Genomic DNA, 12462 nt, shown 5'->3' with positions numbered 1-12462 from the left:
CGCCTCTGCTTGACTCCTTCAACCTTGCTTGCCATCAGCTCAACGACGTTGACGCAGTCATGGCGCCAATAGGTAAAGCCCCTCTCAGGGCGGCAGCAGCAACATCGTGGCGAACTCACCTCGCGCCATGCAGAGTAGCCTCTTCCTCCTTCGCTACTACCTCGGCGCACCGCCTCCCACCGGCCCCACCGGCTGTGTCCAGCAATGCCTCAATGATCATGGCAGACGAGGCTCAGCTGGGTCGTCACTTCTACCTCAATCGCGCCCTCGAGCACTGGGCATCACGATCGACCACAAAGATGACTCTCCGAGGGCTCCTCTTCTTTGGCAAGTCCCTCGGTAGAGACCCAGAGAAGATCATCAAGAGCGCAAACTACGTTCGTGAGGAGCTGCCCATCAGGATCGCAAAGAGGATCAGAGATATGCAGGATCTTCCCTTTGTTGTCATGACCAATGAGCATTTGGAAAAGGTCTACCAGCTCTACTGGTCGGCATTCGATCGATTCAGGCGTTGGCCGGTCATCACGACGCATGAGGACAATGCCAAGTTTATTGCGCTGCTCAAGGAGTTGCTCAATTCGCAGTGAGTGCCGTGCAGCGAGTAGTATGATGAGCCTAGTCTTCACATACTGAATGACATACACCTTGCCCCCCATCCCTCAGCCTTACCGTCATTCCCTCACTCGCGTTGGGAGTCGTCGAAGTATCAGAACATCTCCCCCCTGGCCAGCTCGAAGGCTTCATGCTACGAATGCTCCGCAGCCGCATCAGTCGACGAGTGCTGGCAGAGCAGCATATCGCTCTGAGCGAGGCGTGAGTGCGAGTGCCGCTACCTCTCAGAATAATGACAGGCTGAATGCTCTTCTCCCCTCGCGCCTCCAGCCTCGACGATCCCTTCGCCTTCTTCTCCCCCGAGCCCTCCTTGGGTGAACCCGCCCTTCCCGAGACGATAGGCATCATTCGTACTCACCTTTCGGTCCGCGGGATCATTCGAGAGTCCATCTCTCTCCTTCAGACCGTCTTTGCCCGCGAAGCTGGGCTGTCAGTAGAGGAGGCCATCCGCACAAAGGCGGTGCCGGATGTGGTGGTGGATGGGGATCTTGAGGCGCGCGTCTCGTACATTCCGGAGCATTTGAGCTTCGTGGTATTTGAGCTGGTCAAGGATGCCATGCTGGCTGTCATGCGCTTCAAGCCGGAGGAGAGGGATGAGATTCCGTTGAGGGTCACCATTGTGGAGGGGCCACCAGAGGATGATATGATCATTCGCATTTCCGACTGCGGTGGCGGAGTGTCGGATCTTGTATCCAGACTGGCAGCAGCAGCGCCGACTGGGGCAGCTGCGGCTGCGAGGGCATCGCATCGGGCTGCATCCTCCGCTGTTCCCACTATGCCGGCCACGACGGTCGGCAAGGGCGAGGGAGCCGTCGCCTCTTCCTCTACTACGGCCTCGCCCCTCTCCTCTCCGCCATCCTCACCCGGCCAAGACCCTAGCAGCGACGCCTCACCACCCACCCTCGACCAGACACCGCACCACTGGCCAGCAGGCGCCATCAGCCCTGTGAGGTCAAGTGGCGTCTCATCGAACCTGACCGACGTGCTCTGCTCCTTCAGCAATGTCAAGCAACGCCTCGAGCTCGAAGAGGAGGCAAGGCGAGAGAAGGGAAAGATCGAGCAGGTCTTACGTGGCGAACGCGGCGGCATGAACGAGAGACCGAATGCAGCAACCTCTCAGGCGTCTTTGGCAGAAGAAGGACAAGAAGAGGAGGACAGCGACGTCCAATCTTCCGGCTCTACCTCATCCACCCTCCTCGGAGCATCAGCTCAAGCAGGCCTCGGCTCACGCTCCAAGCTCGAGCTGCTCCGCCGAACAGGCAAGTTCAAGGGCACTGTCCGCGAGCAAGTAGGATCTGCAGGCTCTGCCGACCAGACGGACTCGACCATCCCATCCCCTTCTCCCTCTGTCGACCCGCCACCCCGTCCACAACCGGCGAGGACCAACGAGCAACATCACTACCTCCAGTCTTCCCTTTCGGAGACGTCGCTGGGACTAGCGGATACGGGGCTGGGCATGGCGATGGCAAGGGTGTATGCTGAGTATTTTGGAGGAAGCCTGAACTTCAGGAGTTTGGATGGACACGGGATGGATGTGTACTATAGGGTGGCGAAGTTGGGGACTAACCAGGAGGGAGTGAAGAATTAGGCGTGGATCGAGAGCGGATGGACGGGAAGTTTACCAACGCTATGGTAACAGAAGGGGAAAGCGCGTGCGCATTCTTGTACTTGTATCGCACACAAAGAAAGCATAAAGTCGAAGAGGTGACGATGGTGATGATGCTACTGTTGTTACACTGCAATTGGGCATGGTATCATGGCGGACGAGACGGAGAGGCTGACGCTCAATTGCGGCCAGCGAGATAGTATCGCATCGCCGCAGAAGCGTCGTGAGCTCTTCGTAGCACTGCGAGGGGCGAGCAAGAAGCTTCAGCAGACTATCCATCGATCCCATCGCGCAACGCAGCACTCACCAAGCTTCTCACTCTCGTCCAACCCATTGACAAAGTCGACCAACTCGGCACTCATGGCCACATTCGACGGCCTACTTCCGAAGCCACCTCCACCACTACTGTTCGCCGTCGTCGCGTCCCCTTGCCCTGCTACGGTTTCCTCATCGTCCAACCCTCCACCACCTCCTCTCGAGGAAGAAGCAACATGTAAAGCAGCGTCGTACGTGCTGGCCAGCCGAGCTGAGTATGTCGTGCTCAGTACCTCAAGCAGCAAAGTCTGACTGTCCGTGCCCTGTCGTTCCAAACTAGCCAGCCGCACACCGAGAGCGTACCACCAATTGGCTTGGCTGCGCAGCTGTACACTCTTGGCGTCCGCGTTCAATGCGTTGCGAACGCGCTGAGAGTAGGGGCGGGGCAGAGAGGGCGAAACGATATCATTCAAAGCGAGCATTTCTGCCAGCCAGAAGGGAAGCTCCAGTCGTGACTTCTCGCGAATGGTGTCTGACGAGTCGTCCATTTGAGAGGAAGATGAGGCGGAAGCTTGCGAGGATTGGAACTGATTGTCCACCGAAGAATCTCCTCGTAGGTGGGAGAGGTTGGGCACATCTAGGTTGAATGTGCAGGGTATACGGGAGGAATCTGCTAAAATGCTGGAGATGGACCAGTAGGACGTGTCCATCTTGGCAAGAGACGCCTCCAATCAGTCGCGGTCCTTGACGTGAGGTGACGAGAGGATTCGGTGGTGAGGGTCCAATATTCGCGCCCACCCATCGCGTCGTTGGATTGAATGCAACGCGAACCACGTGTCTCGGTCCGTCCCCGCCGGCAATTTCTCTCGTGGGCGTTTCAAAGCCGGACTGAAGCAAGGAACGAGCGAGATGGAGGATTGTGGGGAATGAGAAGCGGGGGCCAGCCTTAACTTTCCCACCACCTCCTCATCCTCTCCTCTCCTCTCCTCTCTTTGCATCGGACACTCATGGTCTCGACGACACCACTCACACCATAGAGCAACCACTGTCCTTTCGTCATCACCGCCGCCCAGCATGGTTCACCTCAGCCTCCCAACCCCCGACGGCTTTCCACTCTCTGTCGACTGCTTCACTCCTCCGGCTCCTTCCCAGATCAAGGCCTCTTGTGTCATCATCAATGCAACGGGCGTACAGGCACGCTTCTACCACGACTTCGCTCGCTATCTCTCCCAGCACGACATCGCAGTCCTCACATTCGACTATCGCTTCTCGGGTACCTCACTGCCCCAAGCAGTCCTCAACCAACTCAAACAAGCAGGCGATGATGAAGTCAAGCGCGACGACATCTTCCATGCCGCTTTGGTCAGCTGCCCAGAGAAATGGGGCCTGATGAGCCACTGGACACAACAGGACCTGGGTACCGTGGTGCGCTATGCTCAGGAGCAGTGGAGGGGAAAACCGATGACGCTTCTGGGCAACTCGTTGGGAGGTCACCTCGCCACGTTGCTAGACGAGGAGATCCTCTTCCCCTCCTCTTCGAGCTCGACAGACACGGCACCTGTCCGCATTTTGAACGTCTGCGGTGGGAATGCCTACTGGCAGAACAATCCGCGCCCGGAAGAGGCCCGCTTCGCTTTCGACGAGCTAGTCGTCAAGCCACTCGAGACCGACCGCGTCTTTCGAGCCAGCGCCCTCGGCCTAGGGTACGACCTGCCCTACGGCGTAGGGAGGGACTGGCTGGCCTGGTTCTACCATCCCCTCTTCTCCCTTCAAGCCAAGAAGGACGAGGAGAATGCCCGTCGTGTGGCCAAGAGGTGCGAGCGATACCTCTACGTGGGGTTTGAGGACGATGAGAGCATTTCGAAGAACATGATGCTGCTGCATTTGGGCTTGCTGGATTTGAGCGGCAACAACGTTCACTCACTTTGGGTCGATCCACCCAAGGCAAAGCCGGAGGCGTGGCCCAAGTGTGGGCATGTCACCTCCTTTCAGCTGCAGAGGAAGAAGGGAGAACAGGAAGCAGAGGAGCATGAGGCATCTGGAGCTGAAGGGTACCAAGCAGCCGAGGAGGACGAAGACGAGGACAACAATGACAACAACGAGGGCTCTTCCTCATCCAAGCCTCCGCCATCCCACCTCAGCCGAGAAGAAACGGTCTTCATCCTCTACCGCGACTACATCTTGCACGGCGACATTTGGAAGTCGGCGGGAGAGTTTCGTCAATGGCATCCCGACGACGAGCGTGATCGTCATCAGATACGCCGAGACGAAGATGAGAGAAGGCGCAAGCTGAGGGCAGAGGGTAAGAGGGCTACAGGAGATTTTGCTGAGGATGAGGAGCACGAGGGAACGGCAAAGGCGCGACTGTGAGCCTGAAGGATAGACGGGTTGCCTGCACTGCGTAGCGCATCGCATAGATTTCCTCCCCTCGTGGCATTGATCTTTCTTTACATATGTATACCGACTGGATGATGCTGCTCCTTTTTTGTGAATACCATCCAGCCATCACACGATCGGGGGAAGTGCGCATGGTTGAGATTGAAGCAGATGCGAATGACGGTGAGCGAGGCAGAGCAAGTGGAGCGAGAGTGTGAACATGTACAGTGCTACTCCCCGCAGGGGACCATTCCAACAGTCATCAGCGCTTCCTCGTCGTCCTCCGGGGCTGTGCAGCTGCGGCGGCTTTGCCCTTGCCTCTCGTGGACGTGCTGCTGGATACTTTGCCTCTGCCACGAGAAGCTTTTGCTCCTCCTCGACCGCCACGCTTTGACGTGGCAGCTTTGCCACGAGAAGGGTTGGCTTCGTCATTCTCCTCTTCGTCACCTTCATCTGCCTCCTCTGCGCCAGACGCTGGCTCTGCTTCCTCTTCCATGTCCTCATCGCCCTCTTGCTCTTCGTCCCCTTCGTCATCGCCTTCCTCTGCTTCGTCCTCATTCTCAGCACTGAGCGCTCGAGAGCTACCGCCACGGCTTGAGGCGGACTGGCGTCCTTTGCTTGGTCTTTGCTGGGGCTGTTTACGGATCGCAGAGGCTGGGGGACGTTGTTTCGTCGCTGAAGCGTTCGAGCGTGACTTCTTGCCTCGAGACTTGCCCTCGTCTTCGTACGAGACATCTTCTTCGGCTTCTTCCTCTTCGTTGTCGTCATCATCTTCCTCGACCTCATCATCGTCCTCCGTCTTCACCTTGGCGTCCGCATCTTCCTCCTCCTCATCTTCTTCATCGTCTCCAGAGATGGCCGAGCTCAACGAGTCGTCCCATTCCTCGTGGTCGCGTGCTGCTTGCTCTTCATCGGCCCCTGCTCGCTTGTCTACGAGTGCCATATATGCGTCTCCAGGTACAAGAGCAAAGTCAATTGGCTCATCCTCGTCGTCTTCATCGCTGCCCTCGTCTTCTCGCTTTGGCCTCTTGGGGTTCCCAGGCCGAGTATGGCCATTGGAGTATCCCTCGTGCCGGACGGAGGGATGAGGTGCGAGCTGGTGGGACGTCAAGCTACGTTCGTCCTGTTGAGAGATTCGCGAGGTAGAGTCAAAGACTTTCGGTCAGCTCTTGCTACTCGAAAGCCTTTGAGAAACGGCATATTACTCACAATGTCGTCAAGAGTGTCGACATCGTAATACTCGGCCAGCTTGTCTAAGATGGCTCCTGGCGTCACCTCGAGTCGGAGGCCCCGGCCGATGCCACCACCCTCTACGCCCGCCATATCGAGTCTATGCTGAAGTCGTGCTACCTCATCTTGCTCTTCTTGATCCTCATCATCCGTGGGATCCGCCTCCTCTTTGCTGTCCTCACCATCTGACTCATCAATATCGCCGGCGTTCGACCTGCCCGCCGTCTTGTCGCTCGGAGCGGCTGAGGTGTCACGCTTCTGTCGCTCATCTTCAAGCGCTTCAGACTGCCCTCTCCCCTCGGTCTTATGCCTCTTTGCATCACCTGCTGCCCCTTGTCCATCCCTCGGCGCCTTTCTCTTCTTCCTCCGTTGGCTGTTCCTGTCGCGCCTCGTCTGATCTTCTCTCTGCCTACGCCGTTGTCTCTGCGCTAGGCCGAATATGGCGGCATTGAGATGCTGAGCAATGGCTGCTACCGCCCAGTGCTTTGAGAGGCCGACGGGGCGTACCGTTGCTACGGAGCGAAAGAAGATGGCCTCGAGGCGAGGAAGGGAGAGGAGACCCTCGAGCTCGGCGGGTGTGATGAGAGAGGGCAGAGCAGAGACAGCGTCATGACTGGCTGGCGTGAGTGTATCTTCCATCGTGAGCTTGGACGAGGATGCTATGCTGGTCATGACGATGAAGGAGTGAGTGGAACAAAGAGAGGCCGTGCGCGACTCGCGACTGGACGACTCGGGGTGGAGCCATTTCCGTCGATCGAGTCGGTCTGGATCGACTCGCGTGCCATCTTGGCTGCCCTTTACTTCTTCTCCTCTTTCCCACCTAGCCCGGCAGACATGGCCACTCCAGGTGCAGGACCTAGTCGTCTGCCACCAAAGCACGTCGAGCTCCGCGCACAGACAAACAAGGACGGCGAAGCCATCTCTCGCCTGTATCGTCTGGTGCTGCGCAGCTTCTACGACGACAAGTTCATCGTAGTCGGCGAGCAGGTCCTCCGTTTCGGCGTGCTCCCCACTGATGTCCTTGCAGCGCGTCTGGGCGTTCAAGCAAAGGATGCAGCGGCTCTAGCCTCGAGACTCGTCGATGACAGGATGCTCTGTCACTTTAGAAGGAACGAACGAAAGGAGACACCCGCAGCCGGAGGAGGAGGCGCAATGCTCGAGTCGAAGCTTCTCCCCCGCAACTATTACTACTTTCATGCTCCTTGGTTCCTTGCGATGCTCAAGTACAGGCTTCACCATCTGCGACTCAAGCTCGACTCATCCATCGTCTCCTCGAGCTACACGACCAGCTTCGTCTGCCCACGCTGCCGGTTCAGCTACTCAACGCTCGACGTTGCCCACCTGCTGGACCTGACCACCAACTCGCTCCGCTGCGAGCGTCCAGGATGCGGAGGGGAGCTGCAAGAGGACGAAGAGGAAGGTGATGAGACTCGCAGGGGCAAAGACCGAATGGCTAGATTCAACGAGCAATGCGCGGGCATGATCCGCACGCTCGAAGCCCTGGAAGGAGTCCACGTAGATAGCATCGAGCCAGTCTCCTTCCTAGCGGATCCCGCGAACCACAAATGGAAGCTACTCCGCTCAGACCAACCTCGTCACCAATTGGACCAGCAATGGTTCGCCGAACACGCAAACGACGAGCTGCCAGATGCAAAGGCGACAGCCATGTCCCGCGACGCCGCTGGTAAGCCCACCATCTCCCTCACCGACGCCACGACCTCGGCGGCGGCGCTCCAAGCTGCGAGGGATGAGGCGGACCGACAGCGCAAAGAGAATGCAATTCCTGAGTGGTTGGGGAAGAGTACGGTCAGTGGTGAGGAGACTGCGCTTGGGATCAAGGAGAGGAGGGAGAGAGAGCGTCGAGAAGGCAGAGGAGAGGGAAGCTCGAGTGGTGCCGGCACTGGTCAGAGTGGAGATCAGGGAGAGCAAGGTCGTGGTGAGGCCGACGAGGAGGAGGACTACTACGCCCAATACGCCAAGATGCAGGCCGCGGAAGAAGAGGCGGCGGCGGCAGCAGCGACGTCCGAGAGTAAGACGAATGGCGCCACGAAGCGGGAGCGCTCCAGCGAGGCTGAAGGTCGCGACGATAAGCGCGTAAAGAGGGAAGAGCAGAGCAAGCCCGCGGACGAAGTCACGGCTGTTGATGCTCCCGATGACGACGAAGAGCTGGAAGACCTCGATGAAGTCGCTTGACGACGAGAGCGAGGCCGGCATCGAATGCATGTGTACACTAGCCAACAACGATCGCGGCACGAGAAAGCAGAATGAAATGTACAACGAGCCAGGGAACAGAAAGAGGAGCTGAGCGGCCTCAGAAGATGACATCCTCGTCCTTGCCACCCGACAACATATCTCCCTTTGATCCTCCTCTCTCCCCCTCTTCCTCCTCTTCCTGTTTCTTCTTCTTCTCCCCGCCCTCCTGCTCCTCCCTCTTCTTCTTGGCCTGCACCTTCTTCAACCTGAAGAACTCTTCTCTGTCCGCCTCGTCCAACTCGCTCGTGATGTAGCTGATGGTGTTCTCGAGACGAGGAATGATGACGTGCTCGATTGCGTTTACTCGGCGGTTCGTCATGCGGATCACCTCGTCAAGGATAACAAAGGCCGTCTGAAGGGATGCGAGCTCTACGAGCGTCTCGAGGGCTTTGCGGTACGTCTCGCGGGCTTTGGAGACTTGTTGACCTCCACGAGAGAGACCGGTGAGTTGGAACTCTGGGCAACGATACGGGCAAGATGGAGGAAAGATTCGCGTCAGCCTCGAGCCCTCTGCGTGACTCGGTGTGTCAAGCACTCACCCTTCGATCCCTCGGCGTTGGGCACAGCCTCGAAGGCGGGCAAGAAGACACCGCTGACATTCTCTTGCCTTGCTTGTACCTTGAAAGAAGCCTTCTCGACGGACTCGGTGACCATGAATCCAATGTCTCCCACGGCGTAGTTTACCTCTGCGAGGGAGAAGGCTGCGAGCTGCATAACGCGGCCCATCTTGCGCTTGGCCTCGTCGATCTTTGCGGTGATGGTGCGGAAGCCTGCGGGGGTAGAAGAAGGGGAGGAGGGTGTGTGTGAGTAAGGGGAGAGCAAGTGGCAGGAGTAGGAGATTGTGTCGGCGCTACGTACGCTTGGTCAGAGCGTCTGCTTTGCGCTTGAGGAGTGAGTGGCCCGTTTGAGCTCCTTTCAGTCTACCCTTTGTGTTGTTGAGCGTCATGCGCGTGGGGAAGACGGCTTCCCTGTTTGAGTTGGCCGACATGCTGGGCCACTAAAGCGATGAGTGAGGATGCTAGACGTAGGGAGGAGCTGAGGGTGGAGAAGTCGACTTGGCCGTGTCCGCCTCCTGACTTGAGCCTCTCGACCCGTCTGCCCGCCGCCGCCAGTCCGAGGCGCAGCGCAAGCACGAGCCACCACTGCGAGGCAAACGTCGACTTCACTTCTCTCGTCCCCTTTCCTTCAAGCCGATCATGGCTCGAGACAATGAGAGGACGGGCAGCCACCTTCGCAAAAAAGCGTCGCCAGGCCGTTCAATGCGGCTGGGCTTCGTCTCTCTCATTCTCGCTCCCCTCCTCCTGGCCCTGACTGCCCTCGCGCTGCCGCTCCTCGTCCCCTCCCTCTTCATCTCACAAGCTCAAGCAGATCAGATAGAACGATTCTTCGCCGCAACCTCCGCAGACTCCGCTGCCAACACAACCTCTCACCATGCGCAAACACACGGACACACAAACAATTGGGCGGTCCTCGTCTCGGCCTCGCGCTTCTGGTTCAACTACCGGCACATGTCAAACACTCTAGGACTCTACCGCGTCGTCAAGCGTCTGGGAATCCCAGACTCGCAGATCATCCTCATGCTGGCAGACGATGCCGCTTGTGACCCGCGCAACCGCTTTCCAGGTAATGTCTGGGCGGACAGCAATCGAGCGCTAGACCTCTACGGCGGCGAGATCCAGGTAGACTACAAGGGATCCGAAGTCACAGTAGAGGCTCTGATTCGCCTCCTCACGGGACGACACCCGCCGTCTCTACCAGCAAGCAAACGCCTCCTCTCCGACTCGAGCAGTAATGTCCTCCTCTATCTGACCGGTCATGGCGGGGAGGACTTTCTCAAATTTCAAGACGCAGAAGAGCTCGGCGCCTGGGACCTGGCCGACGCCTTGGGTCAGATGGACGCAAAGAGGCGCTACCACGAGCTCTTGTTCATCATCGACACATGCCAAGCGAACAGCATGTACTCGAAGATCTACTCGCCCAACGTCATTGCGGTGGGAAGCTCGCAGGTTGGGCAGAACTCTTACTCGCATCACACGGACGCGGATTTGGGGATCGCCTTGATTGATCGTTTTACGCGGTTCGTCTTGGGATATCTGGATGGGATCGATAAGACGAGCGGATTGAGGTTGGTGGATCTCTTTGGCGCTTGGGACAGCGAGGAGCTGCACTCTGATCCGGGCGTGAGGAGTGATCTGCTGAGGACGAGGAAGTTGGAGGACGTCAAATTGACGGATTTCTTTGGTGGGAGGAGGAGGGGGGTGACGATTGATGCGCCCGCGCCAGGGAAGGGCAGAAGACGGCGTGCTGTCCACGGCGTAGGGAAAGATGCCACGGCTGGATAAGAGCAGACGATCAAATTGAAAAGAGGTACGTCTGCGTCCGACTATCCTCGCAGGCCTCATCAAACGCCAGGTCGCGTAGCCTCCCACTTCTCCGGGTACCTGAAATCTCCCTTCTGCCTCACCTCATCCATGATCTTCATAACCACCAGCGAATCGCCCTCCAGTGTGCAAAGCTCCGTCTCTTTCTTACCATCCCTCAAGCATCGCGCAGCAGCATCAGCCTCGAAGCCCATGCCGTTGGAGCCGTTCATAGAGATTTCGATCTCCTTGGACTCCTGGCCCTTCAAGTCAAGGAAGAAACGCTCCGGGTTCATAGGCATGGGTGGGACGCGAATGTCTCCCTTTTCTCCTTGGATGAGAACCGAGTAGACTGAGCTCGTCTTGGCGTGCAGGGAGGTGGTGGCAATCCCTTGAGCCCCGAGACGAGGATAATTGCCAATGACCACCGTACTGTCGTCCACGCCAGTGAGTGGCGACTTTGTGAATGTACTCGTGAATTCGGGATGGGCGCGAGCATTCTCAGGATGCTGGTAGAGGGTCAACAGCTGCCACGTCAGGGCATATATGCCTACGTCGAGCAGTGCGCCACCCCCAAGTTCCGGATTGTAGATGCGGTGCTTGGGATCGAGGGCGAAGGGGACTGACAAGTCGGAGAAGACGCGAGTGATTCGACCCAATACCTTCTCTTCGTGGATGAGTCGCTGAACCTCACGCACGGCAGGGATGTGACGAGTCCACATTGCCTCACTGAGGAAAAGGTTGCGCTTGCGAGCTTCGGTGATGAGGTGCTTCAATTGCGCCGCATTGATCGTAAATGGCTTTTCGCAAAGCACGCCTTTACCGTTTTCGAGGCACAGCAGCGTGTTCTCATAATGGTAGACGTGGGGTGTAGCAATGTAAACGATGTCAACGTCCTTGTCCTTGACCATGTCCTCGTAGCTGGAGTATGTCTTGGTAGAGGAGGGGCAGCCAGTCTTTGCCTTGAAGTCGTCTGCCTTTTCGAGTGACGAAGAGGAGGCAATGGCGGCTACAACGTGCTGCACGTCCGAGGCGTTGCGCTTCGAAGAGTCAAGAAGGAGGTCCTCCACGAAGTTGACGGCGATGCCGCCCGTGGCGAGGATGCCCCACTTGCAGATGTTCGGGGATGTCATGATTGGATGTGGATGGGTAGATTGGCTGGTGGTGAGTGGAATAGAAGGGGACGATAGAATGGTGGTGAGTTGGAGATGGCAAGCGCCTCCACAACGCAGCCGACGCTGCTGTTCCCGGCCAAAACAATTTGCCGAGCGCCGAGCGCCCGCGGCCAGACACACGACTAGCAAAGCCGCGACCACAGCTTAGACGGTAAATCTTGATGACATTTGGATCAGTGTGAGGAATAGATGATGAAAGGAGCGACAAGAGAGGGCATGGATTCGTGAGTGCAAACTTCGCGGAGGAGCTCGAAGGATGCAAAGGTGGCTATAGAGTGGAGCATAAGAGAGGGGACAACGGCAGCCTGCCGTCGACCACAGGATAAGGGGGTCTCGATGACGATGACAAAGAAGCAGTAGCGAAGAAGGAGTGTAGAGTATAACACTCGGTTTGAAGGATCGTGGAGTCGTCGGATCGTGTACGTATACGTATCGGGGGTTGGCGTGCGAAGAAATCGAGAAGGTGCAAGAAAGGTGACCGAAGAGCAAATGTCCTGCAGATGCTGGTGAGGAATGCCAGCTTGACTTGAATGAGTTCGAGCGACGGTTGAAGATGTAGGGGCACTGCACCGCCTAAGGCTGCTGATGTGACTCT

At 57.6% G+C, this 12462-nt stretch overlaps 8 protein-coding genes across 8 annotated transcripts; 4 read left to right on the top strand and 4 right to left on the bottom strand.

The window, feature by feature from the left end:
• The first annotated feature begins 21 nt into the window (after positions 1 to 21).
• On the top strand, positions 22 to 2376 carry BDZ90DRAFT_229370 (hypothetical protein). The gene is made up of 3 exons (XM_025505025.1): positions 22 to 583; positions 664 to 813; positions 883 to 2376. The coding sequence occupies exons 1-3, from the start codon at positions 60 to 62 to the stop codon at positions 2198 to 2200; spliced, it is 1992 nt and encodes a 663-aa protein (XP_025364960.1). The 5' UTR covers positions 22 to 59; the 3' UTR covers positions 2201 to 2376.
• Positions 2087 to 3273, bottom strand: BDZ90DRAFT_229368 (hypothetical protein). The gene is made up of 2 exons (XM_025505024.1): positions 2526 to 3273; positions 2087 to 2458 (listed from the first exon to the last, which is right to left on the bottom strand). Exons 1-2 carry the CDS (start codon positions 3181 to 3183, stop codon positions 2397 to 2399), a joined length of 720 nt encoding a protein of 239 aa, XP_025364959.1. The 5' UTR covers positions 3184 to 3273; the 3' UTR covers positions 2087 to 2396.
• Positions 3274 to 3427: 154 nt separating this feature from the next.
• BDZ90DRAFT_229367 (hypothetical protein) lies at positions 3428 to 4994 on the top strand. The gene has a single exon (XM_025505023.1). The coding sequence runs from the start codon at positions 3548 to 3550 to the stop codon at positions 4841 to 4843; it is 1296 nt and encodes a 431-aa protein (XP_025364958.1). The 5' UTR covers positions 3428 to 3547; the 3' UTR covers positions 4844 to 4994.
• A 117-nt stretch (positions 4995 to 5111) lies between these two features.
• Positions 5112 to 6553, bottom strand: BDZ90DRAFT_266332 (hypothetical protein; the record flags this gene model as incomplete). The annotated part of the gene is made up of 2 exons (XM_025508689.1): positions 5112 to 5972; positions 6059 to 6553. Coding segments are annotated over 2 exons (1356 nt in total), but the record flags the coding sequence as incomplete, so codon positions are not given.
• Positions 6554 to 6913: 360 nt separating this feature from the next.
• On the top strand, positions 6914 to 8272 carry BDZ90DRAFT_257426 (hypothetical protein; the record flags this gene model as incomplete). Its single annotated transcript, XM_025507956.1, has 1 exon — positions 6914 to 8272. The coding sequence occupies one exon, from the start codon at positions 6914 to 6916 to the stop codon at positions 8270 to 8272; it is 1359 nt and encodes a 452-aa protein (XP_025364956.1).
• A 59-nt stretch (positions 8273 to 8331) lies between these two features.
• Positions 8332 to 9380, bottom strand: BDZ90DRAFT_11391 (ATPase, V1/A1 complex, subunit D). Its single transcript, XM_025503241.1, has 4 exons — positions 9191 to 9380; positions 8872 to 9102; positions 8503 to 8788; positions 8332 to 8448 (listed from the first exon to the last, which is right to left on the bottom strand). Exons 1-4 carry the CDS (start codon positions 9318 to 9320, stop codon positions 8391 to 8393), a joined length of 705 nt encoding a protein of 234 aa, XP_025364955.1. The 5' UTR covers positions 9321 to 9380; the 3' UTR covers positions 8332 to 8390.
• A 211-nt stretch (positions 9381 to 9591) lies between these two features.
• On the top strand, positions 9592 to 10674 carry BDZ90DRAFT_225203 (hypothetical protein; the record flags this gene model as incomplete). The annotated part of the gene is made up of 1 exon (XM_025504657.1): positions 9592 to 10674. One exon carries the CDS (start codon positions 9592 to 9594, stop codon positions 10672 to 10674), a length of 1083 nt encoding a protein of 360 aa, XP_025364954.1.
• Positions 10675 to 10703: 29 nt separating this feature from the next.
• Positions 10704 to 12132, bottom strand: BDZ90DRAFT_11418 (NAD(P)-binding protein). The gene has a single exon (XM_025503245.1). It carries the CDS (start codon positions 11823 to 11825, stop codon positions 10734 to 10736), a length of 1092 nt encoding a protein of 363 aa, XP_025364953.1. The 5' UTR covers positions 11826 to 12132; the 3' UTR covers positions 10704 to 10733.
• Between the last annotated feature and the right edge of the window lie 330 nt (positions 12133 to 12462).

This window comes from Jaminaea rosea (genome assembly GCF_003144245.1).
Source record: "Jaminaea rosea strain MCA 5214 unplaced genomic scaffold BDZ90scaffold_1, whole genome shotgun sequence".
Taxonomy (NCBI): domain Eukaryota; kingdom Fungi; phylum Basidiomycota; class Exobasidiomycetes; order Microstromatales; genus Jaminaea; species Jaminaea rosea.
Note: the sequence above shows the minus strand (reverse complement) of the source record. Positions and strands in the feature narration are given on the sequence as shown.

Coding starts and splice junctions, on each gene's coding strand:
- BDZ90DRAFT_11391 (XM_025503241.1), bottom strand. CDS start 9,320: ATGTCGGCCAACTCAAACAGGGAAGCCGTCTTCCCCACGCGCATGACG. Junction 9,103..9,190: donor AGCAGACGCTCTGACCAAGC/GTACGTAGCGCC, acceptor CTACCCCCGCAG/GCTTCCGCACCATCACCGCA. Junction 8,449..8,502: donor GCCAAGAAGAAGAGGGAGGA/GCAGGAGGGCGG, acceptor AGAGGGGGAGAG/AGGAGGATCAAAGGGAGATA.
- BDZ90DRAFT_229367 (XM_025505023.1), top strand. CDS start 3,548: ATGGTTCACCTCAGCCTCCCAACCCCCGACGGCTTTCCACTCTCTGTC.
- BDZ90DRAFT_229370 (XM_025505025.1), top strand. CDS start 60: ATGGCGCCAATAGGTAAAGCCCCTCTCAGGGCGGCAGCAGCAACATCG. Junction 584..663: donor AAGGAGTTGCTCAATTCGCA/GTGAGTGCCGTG, acceptor CCCATCCCTCAG/CCTTACCGTCATTCCCTCAC. Junction 814..882: donor CATATCGCTCTGAGCGAGGC/GTGAGTGCGAGT, acceptor TCGCGCCTCCAG/CCTCGACGATCCCTTCGCCT.
- BDZ90DRAFT_229368 (XM_025505024.1), bottom strand. CDS start 3,183: ATGGACACGTCCTACTGGTCCATCTCCAGCATTTTAGCAGATTCCTCC. Junction 2,459..2,525: donor GGACGAGAGTGAGAAGCTTG/GTGAGTGCTGCG, acceptor CGCCCCTCGCAG/TGCTACGAAGAGCTCACGAC.
- BDZ90DRAFT_11418 (XM_025503245.1), bottom strand. CDS start 11,825: ATGACATCCCCGAACATCTGCAAGTGGGGCATCCTCGCCACGGGCGGC.